The sequence below is a fragment of the Wyeomyia smithii genome, chromosome 3 (assembly GCF_029784165.1).
Source record: "Wyeomyia smithii strain HCP4-BCI-WySm-NY-G18 chromosome 3, ASM2978416v1, whole genome shotgun sequence".
In the NCBI taxonomy this organism is placed as follows: Eukaryota; Metazoa; Arthropoda; class Insecta; order Diptera; family Culicidae; genus Wyeomyia; species Wyeomyia smithii.
Window position 1 is genome coordinate 272,311,060 of NC_073696.1, and position 19,811 is coordinate 272,330,870.

At 40.8% G+C, this 19,811-nt stretch overlaps 4 protein-coding genes across 5 annotated transcripts; 2 read left to right on the forward strand and 2 right to left on the reverse strand.

Annotated features, from left to right (window-relative positions):
• The first annotated feature begins 5,075 nt into the window (after window positions 1-5,075).
• LOC129732374 (GPN-loop GTPase 3) lies at window positions 5,076-6,401 on the forward strand. Its single transcript, XM_055693215.1, has 2 exons — window positions 5,076-5,266; window positions 5,330-6,401. The coding sequence occupies exons 1-2, from the start codon at window positions 5,222-5,224 to the stop codon at window positions 6,179-6,181; spliced, it is 897 nt and encodes a 298-aa protein (XP_055549190.1). The 5' UTR covers window positions 5,076-5,221; the 3' UTR covers window positions 6,182-6,401.
• Window positions 6,204-8,005, reverse strand: LOC129732373 (polymerase delta-interacting protein 2). Its single transcript, XM_055693214.1, has 3 exons — window positions 7,741-8,005; window positions 6,920-7,571; window positions 6,204-6,847 (listed from the first exon to the last, which is right to left on the reverse strand). Exons 1-3 carry the CDS (start codon window positions 7,839-7,841, stop codon window positions 6,422-6,424), a joined length of 1,179 nt encoding a protein of 392 aa, XP_055549189.1. The 5' UTR covers window positions 7,842-8,005; the 3' UTR covers window positions 6,204-6,421.
• A 333-nt stretch (window positions 8,006-8,338) lies between these two features.
• On the forward strand, window positions 8,339-12,490 carry LOC129732372 (VPS35 endosomal protein sorting factor-like). 2 transcript variants are annotated; one of them, XR_008729247.1, is made up of 9 exons: window positions 8,339-8,499; window positions 8,575-8,665; window positions 8,720-9,537; window positions 9,596-10,268; window positions 10,332-10,475; window positions 10,539-10,708; window positions 10,767-11,697; window positions 11,782-12,220; window positions 12,281-12,490. XR_008729247.1 is itself a non-coding variant. In XM_055693213.1 (8 exons), the coding sequence occupies exons 1-8, from the start codon at window positions 8,486-8,488 to the stop codon at window positions 11,884-11,886; spliced, it is 2,946 nt and encodes a 981-aa protein (XP_055549188.1). In that variant the 5' UTR covers window positions 8,339-8,485; the 3' UTR covers window positions 11,887-12,490. The 2 variants fall into 2 exon arrangements, 1 of the variants encoding a protein (XP_055549188.1); XM_055693213.1 differs by having other exon boundaries at window positions 11,782-12,490.
• Window positions 11,629-12,947, reverse strand: LOC129732375 (low choriolytic enzyme-like). The gene is made up of 2 exons (XM_055693216.1): window positions 12,308-12,947; window positions 11,629-12,252 (listed from the first exon to the last, which is right to left on the reverse strand). Exons 1-2 carry the CDS (start codon window positions 12,804-12,806, stop codon window positions 12,032-12,034), a joined length of 720 nt encoding a protein of 239 aa, XP_055549191.1. The 5' UTR covers window positions 12,807-12,947; the 3' UTR covers window positions 11,629-12,031.
• Window positions 12,948-19,811: the final 6,864 nt, after the last annotated feature.

A 19,811-nucleotide genomic window follows, 5' to 3' on the forward strand; every position in this document is an offset into this window, starting at 1 on the left:
ATTGATTGGCGAAGAAAAATCTTTTTTGAATAACTGTCCAAATTTCTGTTTAATTTCAGAGACAATTGAACCACTGCTGTCCCCAAAAATATTATTCATTTCCAAAAAATTAGAGAAAAATTTTCTCCAATTTGGAATAAAAGCATCCAACCATGGCCTGCCAAAAAGAGGAATGAATTTATTCTCACAGTTCAGTACTAAAAGTTTCAAAACCTCCGTTTTTCCCCTGAAAGAAACTAAAACTTGAACTTCTCCCTCATTTACCAATTTAGCACCATTGACAACTATCAATTGCTTTAAGGATTTCTGTAAAGGTTTTTCAAAAAATGAGAAATACTGTGTTTTACTAATAACGGAAACAGAGGAACCACAGTCAACCTCCATTTCCAACTGTTTTCCTTCTACCTGTACATGCACCAAACATGGTTCATTAACCTTATTTATAGACGTCACATTCATGCATTCCAGAATACCTTCATCCGAGTCACTATCTGAATCCTCAGTTCTCATTCGCTCCATTAAAGCCAATAGAATTTGCGTACCAGAGGGTCCTGGTTTCATTTGATCCACCAGGTTTATCGCTTCTCTTTTGAAATCTTTCCGCTTGAAGCAACGCCGCTTCAAGTGTCCTCTTACTCCACAAAAATCGCAAACTCTATTGTCTTTGACCCTATTAGGAAACTGTTGATTTTCCCTAAAACCTGCCGGTTTAAAGTTTGTCGAGTTCCAACGCCTATTTTGGAAACGATTGTGATTTCCAAAAGAAGATTGTTTTTTATAATTTGGTTTAAATCCAAGTCTATCTTTAACCGATTTGTTTCGTAATTCTTGTCTAGATTTAGCATTAATTGAAAATAAATTGTTTATGGATACTGGCCCTGGTGCCAAACTTTGTATGTTACTTTTGGCCGCCTCCCATGTTTGAATAGCTTTTTCAGCTGACTCAAGAGTTTGGTCAGCCTCACCAAGAATTTTTTGCTTGAGAGAAACTTCCCTCAAACCTGCTAAAAGACGGTCACGAATGGCCGTATCCTTAAATACACCATACGCACAGAGTTCTGCCTGTAACTTTAAAGCTAAAAGAAAATCTTCAGCAGATTCATCTGCTCTCTGACTACGCTGATTAAACGATATCCTTTGACAAATTCCCGATGCCGTTTTGTCAATTCTCATTTTCAACTTTTCTACCATCGTCGGGAACGGAATATCCGTTATATTAGTTGTAGGAAACAATAGCTTTATTTCTGAATAGATATATGGTCCGCTGAGCGTCACAAAATGCGCTTTACGTTCGTTATCAGGAACTTTATTGGCAATGAAAAAAAATTCAAGCCTCTCTACCCAATGTGAAAAGGAAGTACCTTTTCTAAAAGGTTCTATTGTTGTAGAGAATTGGGACATGGTTTTGAAAGTTTCAATATAAATCCAAAAAAAAAATTAATTTATACAAAAAAAATTCAGAAAGTTTCTACTGAGGGTAATAATAATCTTCTTCGCACGAATCCTTCCTAAGCAAAAGGGTATTTTATTTCGTCTCTTGATTTTTTTCAAAATCTCCTTTGCGTCTTTTGCCGAATAAATTTCTTATAACTGCATATGCCGGTATGCCAACCAGCCAGTCCTCGGGTCAGTCGATGTGGTTCCGAATACTATCCACTGGTCGGAGAAAGCGTCCCGAACCAGCGTTGAAGTCCGTTTTCCGTCACACAACAAAGAAACAAAGAAAAAAGAAATTACTATTGTTGTAAGAACAATAAGCTTTTGTCTTTTAGGACAATGAAACAGAGAATTTACGCCACTAGAATTTTGCAAAATGGTTTTTGTCACTCACGCTTTTGTCTAAATGAATTTCCGTGAAATTCACACTTTTTGCCTTGTAAATTTGCCTTTTATGCACTGTTAGGAGTTACGGGAAAGCTATTTTTTAATAAAATATAGTGCTAAACTAGCCGAAAAATTTTCCGGTTGCGTTTTAGCAAAGCACGCTACAGTAAAAAACTAACCTCAATTTTTTTTTCTTACCTTTAACCTCGTCGCCACTGTTAAACTTAGTTTTCTACCGCAACCCGTACAAGGGAACCAGGGGAAGATCCACGGGATAATCCAGCGAAATCCCTAACGACCAAGTATTTGAAGAACGCCTAGACTTGCCACTTCGTAACAACTATTAATAATTTTCTTTTTCTTTACTTTGCAGGAACAAGACCGACTCGATTGATAGGTGGAATAGAACTGACGCTCGATCGCGCAGTTCGTGTTTTATTATTTCTTTTCTTTGACAGTGCTGATCGATCTCGATCAGCACGCTAATTTGTATCTATTCAATATTAGATAGAATTGGAGTATCGAAATCGATACTTGTATACAACAATTAATAGTGGAGATGTTCGGTTTGTTACTTCATGTACGTCATCCTAATCGGATATCTCCTAAACGAGTTAAGCCTGTAATACACTCTTTGTCTAATGGTCAAATATTTGACCTTCTGACATAATGGTCAAATTAATTTGACATCATGGTTGTTGTTTGCCCGTGTTTTCCCCATGTTAAAATTGGAGAGTGACAAATAATTATCTTTGACCAAATTTTTATCTGTCAAAAAGTGACAAATATTTGACGCTCGGTCAAAGAGTGTACTACAGGCTTTAGGAATGGAAGGATAAGAGTTCAGGGTTAGGCATTTCTACCAATTCAGGATCTTCTAGTACTTCATCTAGACACGGCGTCCAGTATTTTGTACTGGTAGAACCGGGATCTTGGCCCGTTTCTTTCGGGTTGTGGATGTCTTTGTCAATCCATTCAGCAAATGAACCAGTTTTTTTGCTAATAGTTTGGTTTGCGGGAGCTGCGTAGCCGCAAGGTTACAGAGTCCGCTTTGTCAAGCGGATGGTCGTGGCTTCGAATCTTAGTAGAACCAGGCCATCCGATGTCAAGAAAAGGACTCAAGCATGGGTTTATTCTCAGGCTCCCCACCAGTTACCCTTCTTTACTCTGAAATCTACAAATACCTTTGCGTGACTTCCTCTTAACAAAAAATAAGTCACTCTTATCAATAAAACTGGCCAGAAGGACGCACGACGAAACTTCTCCAGGGAATTATAATTGGTGATATTTGGCAAGAGAAACGAGTATCGGTATAGTAGAACAGTAAGCGTGTAAGGAAGAGTAGCACATTACACACAAGCACTGATGAACAATAATAATAAGCATGCCACTTCTCAATAGAGGTATTGCTATTAACAGAAGTGCGAGATACAGCAGACACCCGGGCATATCTCACAATAGATCTACGATTCTGGTCGCAGTGAGGAAGCCCATACATAAAAAAAATAATAGCTTGGTTGTCTGCTGGGCTCTGATGGCAACTGGAAAAATTGATTCTATATTTAGTGGCCGCTTCACGGAGGGATAGTTTTTTCTATGTTTCATTCTTTCAGGCTGCGTCTAGCGAAATGAATCCGTTTTTTTACCGTTTTGTACCTTTTTTGGAAATTCTGACCAAGCTGGAAGCTGAGAATGTACAAAACATGTTTTTAGGCATCATTTAAAAAAAAATATGATTACATTTCTAAAAACTGTTTGTTTTTGTGTAAAAGTATTCGCTGTAGCGTTGTTTCTATTTACCCCTTAAATTTGCGTATCGGGAGTTTTCCATGAACCATAGGTGAAAACTTTAAAGTGCTTTACGGCAATTCCAAACTCACTATGAAAACCTAAAAGGCTTCTCAACTGACCCTGTACAGCACACGAACAAGCTTAAACTGGAACAAAATGGTTTCTATAGGTAAAGTTTTTTGGCACTCGTGAACGCTTAGAGCATGAGTCCCATTTTGTAATTTTTTTAACAAACTGACCGTAGTGCTTCTAATCCACAAATGAGTCTAGAGGACTTGTTTACAACTGAACTTTTCGAGAAAATTAATTCTACATGATTTTTCAATGTTCTCAAAGACTTGCAATAAAATTTTTCAAGCTCAGAAGTTTTTTTTCTATTCGCCCCGCTATTTCTGTTCACCCCGTTTTACGGTGCGTCGCCAGATAGAAAGTCCTATTCGTGTTGTTACTGTTTATGTTGCTGTTAGATCCCCAACTAGTAGGCCAAACTAAAAAATTAACCGCGGAACCAACAAGAAGCAGCATTATCCTCTAATGTTCCCCAGGTCGTTTTGATCATTGACGTTTGTTGTCTTTTTAACTAGGAATCGTCCCAGTTAACCCAGTTAAAAAGAGGCCCAGTTAGCGAACAGTTTGTACTATAGAACCATTCTAGTGGTACTTTATCAATGAAATATAACAAGTTTCAGGTTAAAGGGGCTTTTTTGTCAGCAGTGATGATGTAAAACTCCAAAAACATTGTGAAAAAAAAAACAATGTTCAGTAGATTTGTTCAAGGATTTTTCAAATGTTTTGAAAGTTTTATGCTGAAAATGCCTCCCTTCCCCGTCAATAATGCGGAATGCCGTTTCAAAAGGCATTTCTTCTTCCTCACCTTTTTATACCTCATTGGTACTTTATAACTGTCGATCAAATGTAGAGCAACATGTCAAAAGGGTCTATCTACTTTCATCGATTTTCTTGATTGACTTTTCATTTGTTTAATAGTTCAGCTAAAGTAACTATTCCCAACGTGATTTTTATTTAAAATGCTAGATTAGATTCTCCGCTATCAAATGGTGTAAAGGACATATCATGAAACGTGTTTAATAAGCCGCGCTGGTTGAAAGAACCCGATCGATCAAAAAATCGATCAAAGCAGATTGATCCTTTTGACATGTTGCTCTACAAATATTCAAAATGAAAGACGCGATCCGTGAAACAATTATGTGATTCGCGTAGCAAAAATCCAGCTTTCAAGCTCACCCAAAAATGTATAGGACAAATTTCGCGGATTGAGTAATATAGTAAAAAATATTTAGAAATACATATCAAATTTGGTGATTGTTTCGCTGTGCCAGTTGCTGACTCATTTTTTAGCTTTAAATACGTTACCTAAATTCTATGTGCTTTGATGCACGCTGACCAACATGAAAGTATGAGAGGTTCGGCAGAAAGCGATTGTTTGTTTGGTCGTTTTGTCACACGTTGTTTATAGGTTCATAATCACGCACGGTTCTCAATCTTAACTTCAATATTACTCTATAAATTGTTTGCTCCCCGGGATTCTGGAGGAATTATTCGGTTCGTTGGTTTAAAACAGACAATAGCAAATCGCTGCAGTGCAATGCGTTACGGTCAGTTGGTGATGGGACCCGCCGGAAGCGGTAAGGTTTGTATATTACTGTTTGCATTGTAAAGCAACGTCGTTAACGGTGGTCCCATTTCAATATAGTCCACTTATTGCGCCACAATGCAGCGGCATGGCTACGACGACAAACGGTTGATCAAAGTTGTCAACCTGGACCCGGCGGCAGAATCCTTCGAGTACCAACCGTTTATTGACATACGTGATTTGATTCAGCTGGACGATGCTATGGAAGACGAGGAACTGAGTTATGGACCAAATGGCGGGCTGGTGTTTTGCATTGAATATTTACTGGAGAATTCTGACTGGCTGAGAAATCAGCTGTGCGGCGTAGGATCGGATGACGAAGAAGATGGAGCGGGTGTTGAAGAACCAGATGATGATTACGTACTGTTCGATATGCCTGGTCAGATCGAACTGTACACACATTTACAAGCAGGAAAACAATTGGCCAAACTGTTGGAATCCTGGAATTTTCGGCTCTGTTCAATTTTTCTAATAGATTCTCAGTTTATGATTGATGGATCGAAGTTTTTATCCGGAACGATGGCAGCGTTAAGTGTTATGGTTAACATGGAGTTACCTCATGTGAATATTCTCAGCAAAATGGATTTGCTAAGCAAAACGAGCAAAGGTCAATTGGATAAGTACCTAGAACCGGATCCTCAGGCTTTGCTGGGTGAAGTTACGAACGAATCTTCGTGGGGCAGGAAGTACCGGAAGCTGTCAGAAACCATCGGGCTGCTTATCGAAGACTTCAGTTTGGTTCGTTTTACCCCGATGAACATTAATGACGAAGAAAATATTGCCGATTTGTTGCTGATGATTGACAACGTTATCCAGTATGGGGAAGATGCGGATGTTAAAACGAGAGACGACTTTGATCCACCCGAGCCGGATGATTGTGGTGACGATGACAGTAGATACTACCACGATTAGGGAAAAAAATTATGCCATGGGCTGTTAATTGACCGTGATGGTTGCTTTATTTTCTCATCATTCTTCATGTTTCATGTTTCGGAACAATTTCATATTTACATCATGTTTGTTTTGACACAATTTTTAGATTCTTGTTTAAAATCGTTTAAAAGGGTTCGATGATCCCACAAGATATTGAATAAATATTGTTTAAATATGTTGTTGCTTACCTTTCACATGACAGCGACTGTTGCTTTTTTATCAGTTTGATCCCGGACCCCTAGATCCAGAAGTACTTCCTCCGTTGCCAGCGCCAGTACCGCCTCCTGGCGTGGTCGGGCTTGACGGGCTGGAACCACCTAGATTTGTGGTGGAGTCATCTGAAGTATTACCGCTATCGTCGGGTTTACTCTCAAGGGAAAAGGGCGGTATACGACAGTCAAACATGTGACCATCTTCGCGCTCCATTCGGAACGTACCCCACATGTGCCCACTCGGTGCCTGCAGGCTCACATGTGAGCTATACTGGAACGCCGGTAGTCGCGGACTTAGCACAGGTTCCTGTCCAACCACACCGCGGCCACGAACGGTTTCCAAGGTACCGGATAGCGAGAAAATCCTCCAATGTCGTTCACGCAGTTGCACGCTTAATTCGCCCAGATTTTCCAAACGGATACTGTAACGCCACTGTTGAATCCGTTCAAAATCATTGAAAATTTAGTCATTTTACACATAATAAATGGATAACATGATACTAACCCAATAGACAGAGGCGGCTGGTGTTTCACGGCAACCCATATAGAAAGGAATCACGGTAACGCGAATACCTTCGGTGGTTTCTTTGTGCACATCGGATAGTTCCAGCCAGGGATGATTTTTTCTCTGCCATGCACGCAAAGTATCTTGCGCACTGAAGGGTGGTTCCTTGTCCGGTTGATGCGCCAAAAATTTGTCAAACAGTTCGTGCTGCAGCGGATGTTGGTCACCCGAGCTGTACGGTAGAATATCCTCGTGAGCCACATAGTCCAATCCTGGAATTGCGTACAAGCTTCGACTCGACTCTTGATTACCTAGGAAGGTAACCGCCTCTGTTTGAGCTCGAATGTACGGACAATCGCGCTGATCAATAAGCACCTGGTAGAAAGTGTGGGTCTTCTTCTGTACCTCCTTGCTTGTATTGGGTGGGGTCGCTGTATCTGCTCCGGATGACACTGCAGCAGCTGCTGCTGCCGTTGAGGTATCATTTTGCCCTGCTACTTTATTTTGAGCCGGTAAATCACGGTCATACACCCGAGCTAGCCAGGGGAAAAGTATTACCCCGCGATAACCAAACACACGATGGAGAAAAAGCTGTCCGGTTTCGTATTTTCCCTGTGCTTTGGGAAGCTCAAGTTTACCCACCTCTGCCAGGCTAAAAGAGACAACAAAACACAATTATATAATCTACTGCGCGGAAGTTGAATTTCGTAACGAATCCTTGCTATAGTTTATTTGTCTAACTCGAACACTTTTTTGTGCTCAAATATGATTACATCAAAGCTTGGCACAACATTGCGTAGAGCATAAACAGCATAACTTACCGAGTATGCTGCTGGTCAGATACCGAAAAATAGCGCACCGAAAGCTGGAAGCAAATAGGACGGGCGTACCGAATCACTTGCTGCGTCACGAAGAATCCCATCGTGGTCACCTCCGTGAAGCGTCACGTACAAGTTCTGTTCCGAAAAGCAGGCAAGCAGGACGGAAAATTCCTGCTAATTATGCCTGTACAGCGCTGTGTTTTTATCACCGATCCACACACAGCGAAAACTTTTTTTGACCGTCAGCAGTTTAAAGAGAGGAGCTGTCAAAATGAAATTATAGCAGTCTGCCACGGAATTCCTTTCCTCAGAGAGAGGTACTAGCCTTTATAAATCGGTAGTCAGGTTTGGTAACGGCGCAATAACAATATTACTTCATTTGAATTTTGTAAGAAGCATTTGTATTGTTTGAAGAACAGGATTTTTTTTTTAATCTTTGATAGTCCAGCTCAACATTTGTTCCAAAGGAATTCGCGACACCTAAATAAGGATAACGCTAGCGACGAGAAAATATCTCTGTGTTTTCTGGATTCAATATCCCAACATCGTCTGTTGCATACGGACCCCTATGAGTACGGTAAGCTAGTACTTCTCACAGTCGGCAAATTGACGTTTTGATGATTTCAATTACTGATACCGATTGGTGCGAGATTCTAATTCTATGGTTTTAAATTAAAAGCTTTTGACTTCGGGCGATATTTACCTTTCTTTTGAATGGTAGTAGCGTGATTTTACCAGTCCAATAATGTCGGCGGAATGGTTGGTATTTTTCGCATTGTGAGCAAGGTTTTGTTTTTGTAATACTCAGTTTGTGTTTTCGTATATCCAATTCAGGAGATGCGTCCGCCGCAATCAGGATGAGTGCAGACGTTATCTGGATCAGTTCAAAGTATTTGATCATCCGTTGAAACAGTCTACAATAACCGTAGGTTTTTTTAATCAACCTAATTACCATCACCACTGTACAGAATCATTCTAGGTTTTGGAAAGTAAAGGGACACGAATTAAGACCATCAATAATATAAGTGAAAGCAATAGCGGCACTTCTTCAACGCTATCATTGGATCCGCTAAGCTTGGCGCTAGATGGCGAAGATCCTCTCAGTCAATTCGCCCGCCAGGACTCAGCACAGGATCCGCTTTCGCAGATGGCTGCTGAATTCGAGGGAGTTTTGAATGTTACTTCTAGTAGATTACCCCACAAGAAAGTAAGGGAGGTGAATAACCTTCTCGATATGGATCTGATTGAACCCTGGGCAAGCCGACGCGTTGGCATACTCAACAAGTATACAACCAACGAGAAGCTCTCGATTGTCACCAGTTTCTTGAACGGCGGCGAAACTATCAAATCCCAAACAACAATGTCCGAGAAGGTAAAGCACCGATTGGAACAGCTTGATGAATTCGAGGACGGTACCGTCCGGCAGATGTTGGATCTGTCCCAGCAGGAGTACGTGCTAAAGATCGAGCAATTGAATCACGAGTTGGTCCAAGCTTGGAACACCGATCAACGGGTGAAGGCTCTCAAGATTGCAATCCAGTGCTCGAAGCTGCTGGCGGATACCTCCGTGATACAGTTTTATCCTTCCAAATTTGTGCTCATTACGGATATCTTGGACATTTTTGGTAAATTGGTTTATGATAGGCTGTTGGTCAAAGGAGAATCGTCGGCTGATGGGAGCAAGAAGACATCGACTCTACCGGATGATTTTACGCCCGATATGGTGCCAGAATCAGCCAAAGAGACGTGCCAGAATTGGTTCTACAAAATTGCCTCCATTCGAGAGCTGCTTCCTAGGTATTAATATTATTTGTTTAAAAATAACAGTGGAATTACTAGAGGTCTTATATTATAGATTGTATGTCGAAATGGCTATACTTAAAAGTTATCGTTTTATCACAGCGAAAGAGTTCAACTCAACACTTTTGCGATTAACACACATGATACGTGGTGTTGGCGATCCGCTAGTAGCTATTTACGCTCGATGTTACCTTTGTCGGGTTGGAATGGCTGTTACAACTGACAGAGAGTATATTAAGGAAAACTTAAATGATATTCTGCTGATTTATCATACCATTTTCAACGGAGGCATACGGGCGGACATAGCGAAACACAGAATCACACTCAATGGCTATATTTCACTGTTTCTGCCGGCGCTGGATTGGATAATACAGGGTGCAACCATCTTGAGTACAGACTCCGAACTGGACGATATTCTGCGCAAGTGTTATGACAGGAAGAATTCGGCTCTCCTGATGCAGTCTATATTGCAATCCTTTAGGCCGGACTATATAGCACTGCGTGCCGTGCAATTTGTGGAGATTCTGTCGTCCATAACGATCGAGGGTCTATCACGGGGTCAGCTGCTGCGAATGTTGGGCTATACACTAAGCAACACGGCACCTCCTGCCGAGCAACGGGCGCTGGCTTTGAATTCTGCCTGGCGAACCGTAAGCTCTATGGTCAATGCCGAAGAGTACATTCAATGTGCGGAAATGTGGTCCCAATTTACCAGTCAACACTTCGGAGTAAGAGTTAACATTGTATACAATAACAATTAGGTAAGTAAAATATAAATTATTTCATTACAGCTTCGAGAGATAAACGCATTGATGGGGGACATTTTGTACCACATGACGCCCAATCGTTCCTATGAGCGTCATTATCACGAGTTGCAGGTTATCGTTGAGAAGATTGTTTCGAATTCCCAGGATATCCATGGCGTGCTGGCATTAGTAAAATCTGTTCAACAAAAATTGTTGATGTATACCATACATATATCCAATTTTCGGTTACAGGAAAACTTTCTTCCGATGTTAGATCTTTTTCAAAAGGAATCTATCAAACTGGACGTTGGGAAGAGTATTCTCACCAGCTACCGGTCGATTTCGGGTGATCTGAGCATTAGTGATCCGGTTGTTACTAACGCCCTAATGTACATTAGCAAAGTGTTGAATGATTCCGTGAAGTAAGTCCTAATAATTCTCCGAAATAAGCATTAAATACAATTTTTCCTGTGATTTCAGTGCCCTCACCAGTGAAGACGAACGTCGTCAAATCAGCAATCTGATCAGTCATTTCATTCGGAAGGTCGATTTTGGACGAGATTTTGAGCAGCAACTTTCGTTCTATGTTGAAGCACGCGCTGCATTTTCTAATCTAGACCCGGTTTATTCAACACTCATCCATTGTGTCAATCGGTTGGCTACCAGTACCAGACGCATCGTAAAAGGACAACATACAGGAAAAACGGCTGCCTTTGTAAAGGCATGCGCCGCGTATTGTTTTATTACAATACCATCCATCATTGACGTTACTACCAGAATGGAGTTGTATTTGCAATCGGGCCAGGTTGCACTTTTGAATGTGTGCTTACAACAGGCAGATTCTTGCTTCGAAGCAGCGCTGAATCTCATCCCTGAGATACCGCGAACCTACGAGCAGGACGGAAAAGCTCAATCCACTGAACCATTCCTCAAGTCATTCCTCGTCAATTTTCTTTCAACACTTGTCATCGTGCCAGATAATCCTACTCAAGGGGTTCTATATCTGCTGCGGCTACTAGTGGAAGTCATCAAAAAGTACCCATTCGACTCGAATTCCAACACCCTTGCCTCGGTGTATCTCCACGTATTGGATTTTCTCTCAGTAGCGGCACAGGAAGTCTATCCGTATCATATCGTTAACGTAATTTCCAACGACGAACTGTACGGATCCGATCCGAAATTTCTTGCGGAGGTGCACAGCTTGGGTTGCGAGGTGTGCGATCAACTGCTGCAGATTTTGAAGCAGCTTCTCGAGACGGGCAACTTGCGGCAGCAATCGCAACTAGCACTGGAGTTGTTTCTTAAGATAATAACAGGAGCCGATTTAACCGTCGATCGTATGTTTACACTCACCTACAACCTGTGGAACCTGGCGGCCAAGCATCGAAACACATTGGATGCGAAGCAGTTGGTAAGTAAACTTACTATAGACAATAAAATTTATTGAACTTACAGTTTCCTTACTTTTTTATCCATGTATAAATTTATCTTCCAGCAACAAATCTTTTCGTACACCGAACATCTCGCAGAAGTAACTCAACTCGAATCACAGAAGCGGTGCTTGCAGCTACTACTAGAAAAGATGAAATCCCGCATGTAAAGTCTGTCGGAACATCCAAACAATTACGTACTACCCCCTAGCGGCTTCATCTATTCACTGAATATATTTTATCGAATATGATCAAATCAAATTGAAGCAATGTGCCCTTTTTTTTCTAGCAATAAAGTACAGCTAAAACGAAATTTCAGCACTCATACATCCGTCGTATCTTCTCCAAATCCAGTGGACTGGCGGCATCCGTTTGGCCCAGTTCGGCGCTGCGATTCTGGCGGGAAACCATTGTTTCGGTTGTACCTGGTCGTGCGAAAGCATACGTCGGATAGTGCATTACGCTTCGGTAGTCGTATGGTAGTCCGAACGTCTCCATGTAATCGTACGATCCTTTGTGGTAATTTTGTCGAAATTCTAAGTACAAATTTAAATTAATTATCAGATCAGATGACAGGCAGCATCCTGTTACCTGGCATGATGTTGTCCCACAGAACCTCTACGTACTCATCTCGGTCCGGTCGCGTGTGTTCGTGGAACAGTCCGAGTACATGTAGCAGCTCATGTTGCACCGCTCCTGGTAGACTGAGACAAAAATCATCCAACACGACATCGAGTGGCTCACGCTGGTCCGGCCGGTATCCAATCGAAGAACCACAGCCCAATTTGGACTTGGTGAATCGTATGTGTTCCACCTGTTCATCAGTTTTGGGTATAAACAGTACGCAACTGGCCTGCTCGAGTACGCTCATCGCATCCAAAACAGTAGCCTGATATTTTTGATCGCAACTGCTGTCATCGAAGAGATATGGCACAATACCGTTTGGCCACTTGTAAGCGGCTAGTCGTAGAGCGTTACGGCTACCCGTATCAGACGGTTCATCGAAAAAGGTTTCGTAGAAATCTGCATCCGAACAGTGGCAAACGGTCGAAAATATTGCTAGCATAGAAAGTGTCACAAGAAAAACCATCGCTTTACACAATCGCGTCGAATTACGCACTGAATCCGGAAAAAAACAGTTGATTGGTTTATTCGCGTGCGGTCGCTTTTGTAGGAAACCGGAATCGTTTACAGGTACGATAGCAGTGTGATAAAGCTCTGTGTAAAACTGCAGAACGCAACCCAGGTATCGTGTGGTTTTAATTAACAATGGCTATTGTTGTAATATAACCAGGTAAGTATAGTTGGATACTAGGAACTTATCAATTAAATGCCAATTCATTTGTCATTAGGTGACACCTTGTCGGAGCGTCAATGGCTAGCATGATGATGATTCGTACATTTCGGTTTAATTCGGACACCTAAATGAAATGTTTGATAACAAAATGTGGGTACTTCAAACATTTTTTTTCTATTTTTCAAATTGATCAAACTGTATCGTCTCAAAGAAATCTGAAAATTTCAACAATATTTTCGAATAACTATAAAGCAATCTATTACGAACTAAAACCGCTGAATTGTTTGATGTATGTAATAGCTGGCGACCAGCCTACAGCGAAAATTCGTGATTTATGTAATTATTTTCTGACGTTTTGTGTACATTTTAGAGTATGACTGGTGTCATTTTTGATTTCGTATCTCCTGAAATATTCACCATCTTGTTAAGATAAGAAAGTATTCAAAAAAATCTGAATTTATTGTTCTAAACGAAGTAGAATGAATGCATTTTACAATGTTGTAGTACTTTTGTGTAAACAAAAAAAATGTTGTAGTACCACTTGCAATTTAAATGAAGTTTGCTCAAGACCTCGAAGACCTGACTTCTGTTTATTGAGATATGAATTGGTTTTTGGAAGTAGTACCTTAAATTAGTTTTTTGAACTGTTAAATACTTTATCCACATTATATAATGCTATCTCTAGTTACATATTGCTAGTATTCTTAGATTTGGAACTCAGTGTTGACGTCTGTCTGCGGCGAAACAAACAACTTCGCGGTTTTTTAGATGTATCAAACCAGGCTGCACTAAAGTCTAACACAGGGCTGTCCAACCACATCCGGCCCTCGGCTTCTTTTCTCGCGGCCCGCGTTAAGTTTTGAAACACGTTTCACATTTGGCCCACGTGTTGATGTATTCGGATTGGAATATATTATGATAGAAAACATCTTTGTATAATTTAAACTTATTAAACGACATCCTGTTTTTAGTGTGTTGAAACTTTCAATCCGTATCGACATATCAAAAATGAAGAACGACTTCAAAAGAACGGAGGCAGTAATAAAATAGTTGCCGTTCATCTTCATCAGACGAGAATTTCGGTATCAGATTTTGATATCAATATGGCACGTGTTCTGGAGAAAAAGCCAATAGTTTCAAGTTTCTCATTGATTCTCCAAGCTCATGTGATTTTAAAATCTTACAACAATTAATTTAAATCCTGTTTTACCATGAGAAAATTTCAAAAAATAATTGTTTGTTATCCATATTTGTTATGGCTGTGGCTTGTAAGTTTGCTTTTATCATGGTAAGCTTCAACTGGTGTGATACAACTGGTTGGCTTTTCAATCTAAAATGCACTGCTTTTAAATCAAAATCAAAGTTAACCAGCATGATATTTTAATATATATTTGTACATAATCTGAACATTAGCTGAAATTTGAAAGTTTTCAAAATTTTGGCCCGACAGCTGTTGTCGATTGTGAAATTTGGCCCACGTGTCAAAAAAATTGGACAAACCTGGTCTAACAGATCTCACCAAATCCAAGCAAGTAATTAGGAGTCCAAACGGAAAAAAATTTCGCTATTCCTCTCACGCTGGTTCACAGAATCTAAATCATTCAATTGCGCAATTGTAGCAGGTGTGTGACGATTTGTTTCCAGTGATTGAATTGCAGATCACCATAGCTAAAAACATCTAGCAGTGCACTACGATAGTTCTGCTATCTACCTCGATCTTCGTTGAAGGAAAGTGGTCGATTAGATTTTGCATTGAATTCTTGGATAGAAATTATAAACATATTTGAATCACTAGATTCTCTACCGTAATTTTCGAATTTTTGTTTGTATTCCGCATGTGCTCTGTGTAGCATTTGAAAGTACTCCGCAGCGTTTTTGATAAAAATAGAAAACAACTGCATTTTTTTAGTGGTCCCCGTGGTTCTGTGGTTAGCGGTGTCGGTCGGCTAGGACACGGTTGGTGATATCGGGTTCGATTCTTGATCAGGTCGAGAATCTTTTCGAGCTGGAAATTTTCTTGATTAGCACTGGGGCACGGTGTATTGTTGTAATTATCCTACAACATGCAAAATGTGTCGGAAAAAATAGCGATAACGAATTCTCTCAACCGCATCAAGACCGCATTTGCCCCCCCCCCCCCCCAGTCTAGCGTGCGATATTGTATTGTTGCAGTTTTTTCTATCAGTTTTTCAAATCTTTCACTCGGCGGAACACTTTTGTAAATCCAAATATTGGGTGGAGCACCTGCATTTTTAAATCGATGAACCTGTAAAATGTTCTATCGGCAACGCAACAGCTGCTCATCCTGACCTGGAAAAATTCAATAGGGATGCAGTCCTTTTCGACTGGTTTGTGTTTATTTTAATTCTTTACAAGCTTTCTTGATCTCATCCAAGCCTGACGGATCCACAACTTGTCCATCTTCTTCAATATCTCCGTTTCGGTCGATAACTCTTTCTTCTTGAAAGTTCAACCTCGAAGTGTTGTTTCTAACGCATGGCCACCAGTGTCTCATCGGTTATTGAGTTCCCTTCGACGCTTGGGATTCGGAAGGACAGTTCATCGATGACGTATGAAAAATGCCGTCCGTTCACCAGAATAAGATCGGTTAAAGAGCAAGCCTTGGCCTTAGGGTGTTGCCATGTGTGTTTCCGGATATCTCATAGTGCAAAATATGCAGTGGTGGGCACCGCTAACCGAAAATTTAGCGACGCTAATCGCTAAGTCGCTAACCGAAAAATTTAGCTCGATAATAGCTAAACGCTAAACCCACATTAGCGGAACTTTCTCTAATCGCTAACTTTTTAATATGTAAATAATCATATCGCTATATTTATCGCTCGTGTTTTGTAAGATTTGGACCACTTTGATCTGTTTTGGTTAAACAAACGAAAACAATTACTTTTTAAAGCTATTTACAGTAAGAGGTTCACGAAACGGTATTCATATTTGATTTTGTAAAAACAAGAATAACAAAAGTTATTAAGCTTGCATTGAAAATAGATACTCTTAGGAATGTTTTCATGAAAATTAAATTATTATCTGAATCGAAAAAGTAGAACCAAAGTTGTCATAATTTCAAGCGCATTGCAATTTACTAAAGTTCTTGGTGTGCCAAAAATTCAATCTAGACCTTGTGTTTGTTCTTCAAAATGCACCTGTGGCTTGTACGATAACTGGAACTCCATTCTAGGATAAAAAAACTGACAAAAGTAACTTTCGCAGTAAAGTATGTTCATCTTTCGAAGCAATTTACGTACGCCATCAGCAATTCAAAGTTTTTCTAAATATTTCTATTGTCACTTCTCCACAAAATTTAGCGAATTAGCGATTAGCGTTTCGAAGGATAAAATTCTAGCGACGCTAACAGTTTCGCTAACCAGCTCAAAAATTAGCGAAATCGCTAACTGAATTTTAGCGTCGCTAATTAGCGAATTAGCGGAATGGTGCCCACCACTGAAAATATGTGCTACAGATCTTTGGTTGAGGCGATATTCACCAACCTCAGGCCATTCTCATCACTGCTGCGTGGTTTTTTAAAGTCGGTTCCGCGACCGCACTTCCTGGATGGCTAGATGCAAGTGCTCCGAGTGAGCCGAGCAAAAGGTCTGGAAACCCCTGCTTTGGAGCCGTGGTAAACTGAAATAACTCTTCTACTTTGCTTTACTGAAGGCAGTGTATAAAGCAGTTTTTCAAGGTGGCGGGGAAATCTGCGAACAGAACCTGAGAGGGACCATACTTAAATGACGTAGGATTCATGGGGGGAGGGGGGATATCATCGTTTTGTGACAAGCTATGACAAGGGGGAGGGGGGGTTGGATTAAAATGAACGTAGCATTTATTTTAAAAGATCGATTTTTTACAGGAAAAATGTATAAATAATACATAATAAATAATGTAGAAATACACTAAAACATTGCACAAAGTTTTGCAGCGAGAGCTGTCGAAATCTTTTTATCTGTGGTATTCAGAAATTTTCTGAAAGCTCTGCTACATAAACAATCGGTCGGATTTCCAAACACACAATCTGTTTTGAAAACAACAATCGTTGTTTCTTTGTGGCTTTTAATAGTGAAAATTAGAAGATACAGGGTGGCCACTCAAAACTTGAAATTAAATTCACGGTTTTTTCCGGTTTGTTCAAATATTTTTCCCGGTTATTTGTACTTCAGAATTCTGCATTTTTTCATACAGTTAAGGATTAAAAAAACGTGACTGTCGATTTACATCCCATTATCGATTTACATTCTAATATAGTCACGTCTTAAGCGTGTTCAGGCTTATCATAATCCAGAGATATTGTTGCAGAAATTCGAAAAATGTGATGGACGTGAAAAAAAAAATGGACAAAAATTGCCAATTTTTCATGGGTTTACCTTTAATCGCACTGACGAACATCAATCATAGTAACCCATGAGTTAGCAAAAAAAATTTGACAGCTCTATCAGTCAAACTCTAACTGTGATGGCGAAAAAAGTGAAGCTACTCCGTTCAAAAGTGTGCGCATTTTAAGAACGGTACCCCGCCACGTCAAAAACGGACATCGTGCGGCACTTTGTAGACGAAGGGTATGCCCGTTCCGGCATCTACAATATCTTGACACAATTGGACACCGATCAAAGCATCGAAAGAATGTCCAGTTCCAAAGGAAGTTGAAGAGGAAGACCGAGGGAAAAGTGGCTAAATCGCTGCGTGCACTTAGCCGGGAGGTTGGTGCATGCGGTAAAACAGTGAAAAAGTATCTGGAGAACATGGACATACATGTCAGGAAGCGGCAGTCCCGTCCACTGGTGCTAGTCTCGGAGCTGCAGGCAATGACGCAGCGACAGCGGTTGAATAAGATGGTCAAGTCGATTTCCCCGGCAAATCGCGATGTGGCAGTGGTGATGGACGACGAGACCTATCTCACCCTAGAAGACAACGATTAGCAGAGCACTTCGTATTTTACCTCCCCTACGAAGAAAGTGAGCACAGAGGTGAAGTATATTTCACAGACTAAGTTCCCCAAGAAGGTGCGGCTGTGGCTGACAATCAGCGAGATAGGGATGTCAAAGTTGCTGCCAGAAGTTGCGTCGTTCATCAAGAAATACCATAAGGGCGAAGACACGTTGTTTTGGACAGATTTGGCGTCGGCTCACTACTCGAAGCGATCGTTGGAGGAGATGGCGCGGCTAAATATCGATGTGTTACCGAAGTCGGCGAATCCGTCCAACGTCCCCCAGCTCCCATCGAGAATTTCTGGGCAAACTTGAAGCGCAAGATTTATTCCAACAATTTTGCGCGAAAACGGAGGAGGAATTAATAAAAAACACAGAAAAAGCTTGAAAACATGCCTGCACGCATGGCGTCCGCCATGGCGAATGTTCCGGTTAACTGGCGGAAGGCCGCTTGCAAGGGCGTAGAATTTTTAAAGCTTATAAACAACGCATATAATACTCATTACCGGGGACTCCTAGGCCAAATTAAGTTTGCAGGAGCCGTTTTTACCTCAACCACCTAAGATTTAATATATAAAAGAATTATGTTACAAGTTTCTTGCAAAACAAAATTTATATTAATCAGAACAATCAGATTCTCACAACACATAAAACACATTACTTCACATTACACTTAAACACATTAGCTTCAAGAGCACGGGCCGTGGCATTCTTCTTTCTGGCTTCTTCATCTTGATCTGAATTCTCCTTCTTTTTTGTCTTCAACAATTCAACATATAGGCTATGTGAAATGCGAGCGTAATGGATTAACGACTTGGTGATATCAATTTCGTCTTCACCACCGGCATCCTGTACTGCATCGTACACCAACTGCTGGATCAAAATCTCCTGAATAAACACGGTCAAGTTAGGAAGTTTCTTGCCTAAACCACCTATCAGATCTCTACAGAAAGTATCAAGGCGTTTCTCGCTACGGCGGTAGGAAGTCAGCAATGTCTTCGTCGAATGCATACTCAACAGTTGTATTCTTGGCGAAATCTGTCAACTACAGTTCCCGCGAGATTATCTTTGTGAACCATTTGCTCTAGGCAAAATTCGAGCCGTTTGACAGCAACTTCCGGGGAGCTTACCGTGGTCAAGTTAGCTTCCAAGAGAAAGATGAATAAAAACAAAACTTATATAAGCACTGTTAGAAATGAGTTGAATATACTGGCAGCCGGGGTGAGATTATGCCATCCAGCCCGTGACCTGCCAGCCATCTCTAACGGGTCAGAAGACCAGTCTTTCTTGGTCAAGTTTTCGAGAAAACTTATTCAAGAAATTTTAGTGATCGCCATGAGATAGCTGACAATCTCACCCCGGCTTGTAATATTCAGTGAAATTCCCGGTTTTTCCCCGGTTTTCCCGGTTCCAAACAATTCCAGGTTTTTTCCCGGTTCTCCCGGTTTTCCCGGTTGGGTGGCCACCCTGAAGATACTCGTTCAATGCTGGTAAGTGCAGGGATTAGTTTTTGTTGCGAATTCCGGAACATTTTCTGCGTTAGTGTCAGACATAGATCACGCGAAGTTGTATAAACATCTTTCCTTCTTGTACCAGAACACAAACCCTTCGAAGCTGAAGACATTAATCCAGAGCGAAGTTAACATCATATTAAACGCTGTCACAAGTGAATGAGCGATAAATAACTTGAATTGGACATGGAGGTTTTTTTTCAAGTAATTTTTTTTTGTATTTAGTTACCACTTGTATTTTTGTACGTTTTACTTAGAACCGGGCGGAAGGGGGGGGGGTAATCGAGTGCTACGTTTTTTTCAGGAGGGGGTTGAAGTTTTGTGACCAAATGCTACGAGGGGGAGGGGGG

Bases quoted from the DNA above. Each gene is read 5' to 3' on its own strand.
- LOC129732372 (XM_055693213.1), top strand. The intron at 9,538-9,595 runs GTATTAATATTA...CTTATATTATAG, and splicing joins ATTCGAGAGCTGCTTCCTAG to ATTGTATGTCGAAATGGCTA. The intron at 10,709-10,766 runs GTAAGTCCTAAT...CTGTGATTTCAG, and splicing joins GTGTTGAATGATTCCGTGAA to TGCCCTCACCAGTGAAGACG.
- LOC129732373 (XM_055693214.1), bottom strand. From the start codon at position 7,841: ATGGGATTCTTCGTGACGCAGCAAGTGATTCGGTACGCCCGTCCTATT. The intron at 7,572-7,740 runs GTAAGTTATGCT...TGTCTCTTTTAG, and splicing joins TCTGACCAGCAGCATACTCG to CCTGGCAGAGGTGGGTAAAC. The intron at 6,848-6,919 runs GTTAGTATCATG...CGGATTCAACAG, and splicing joins CAGCCGCCTCTGTCTATTGG to TGGCGTTACAGTATCCGTTT.
- LOC129732374 (XM_055693215.1), top strand. From the start codon at position 5,222: ATGCGTTACGGTCAGTTGGTGATGGGACCCGCCGGAAGCGGTAAG. The intron at 5,267-5,329 runs GTTTGTATATTA...ATTTCAATATAG, and splicing joins GACCCGCCGGAAGCGGTAAG to TCCACTTATTGCGCCACAAT.
- LOC129732375 (XM_055693216.1), bottom strand. From the start codon at position 12,806: ATGGTTTTTCTTGTGACACTTTCTATGCTAGCAATATTTTCGACCGTT. The intron at 12,253-12,307 runs GTAACAGGATGC...ATTTGTACTTAG, and splicing joins GTGGGACAACATCATGCCAG to AATTTCGACAAAATTACCAC.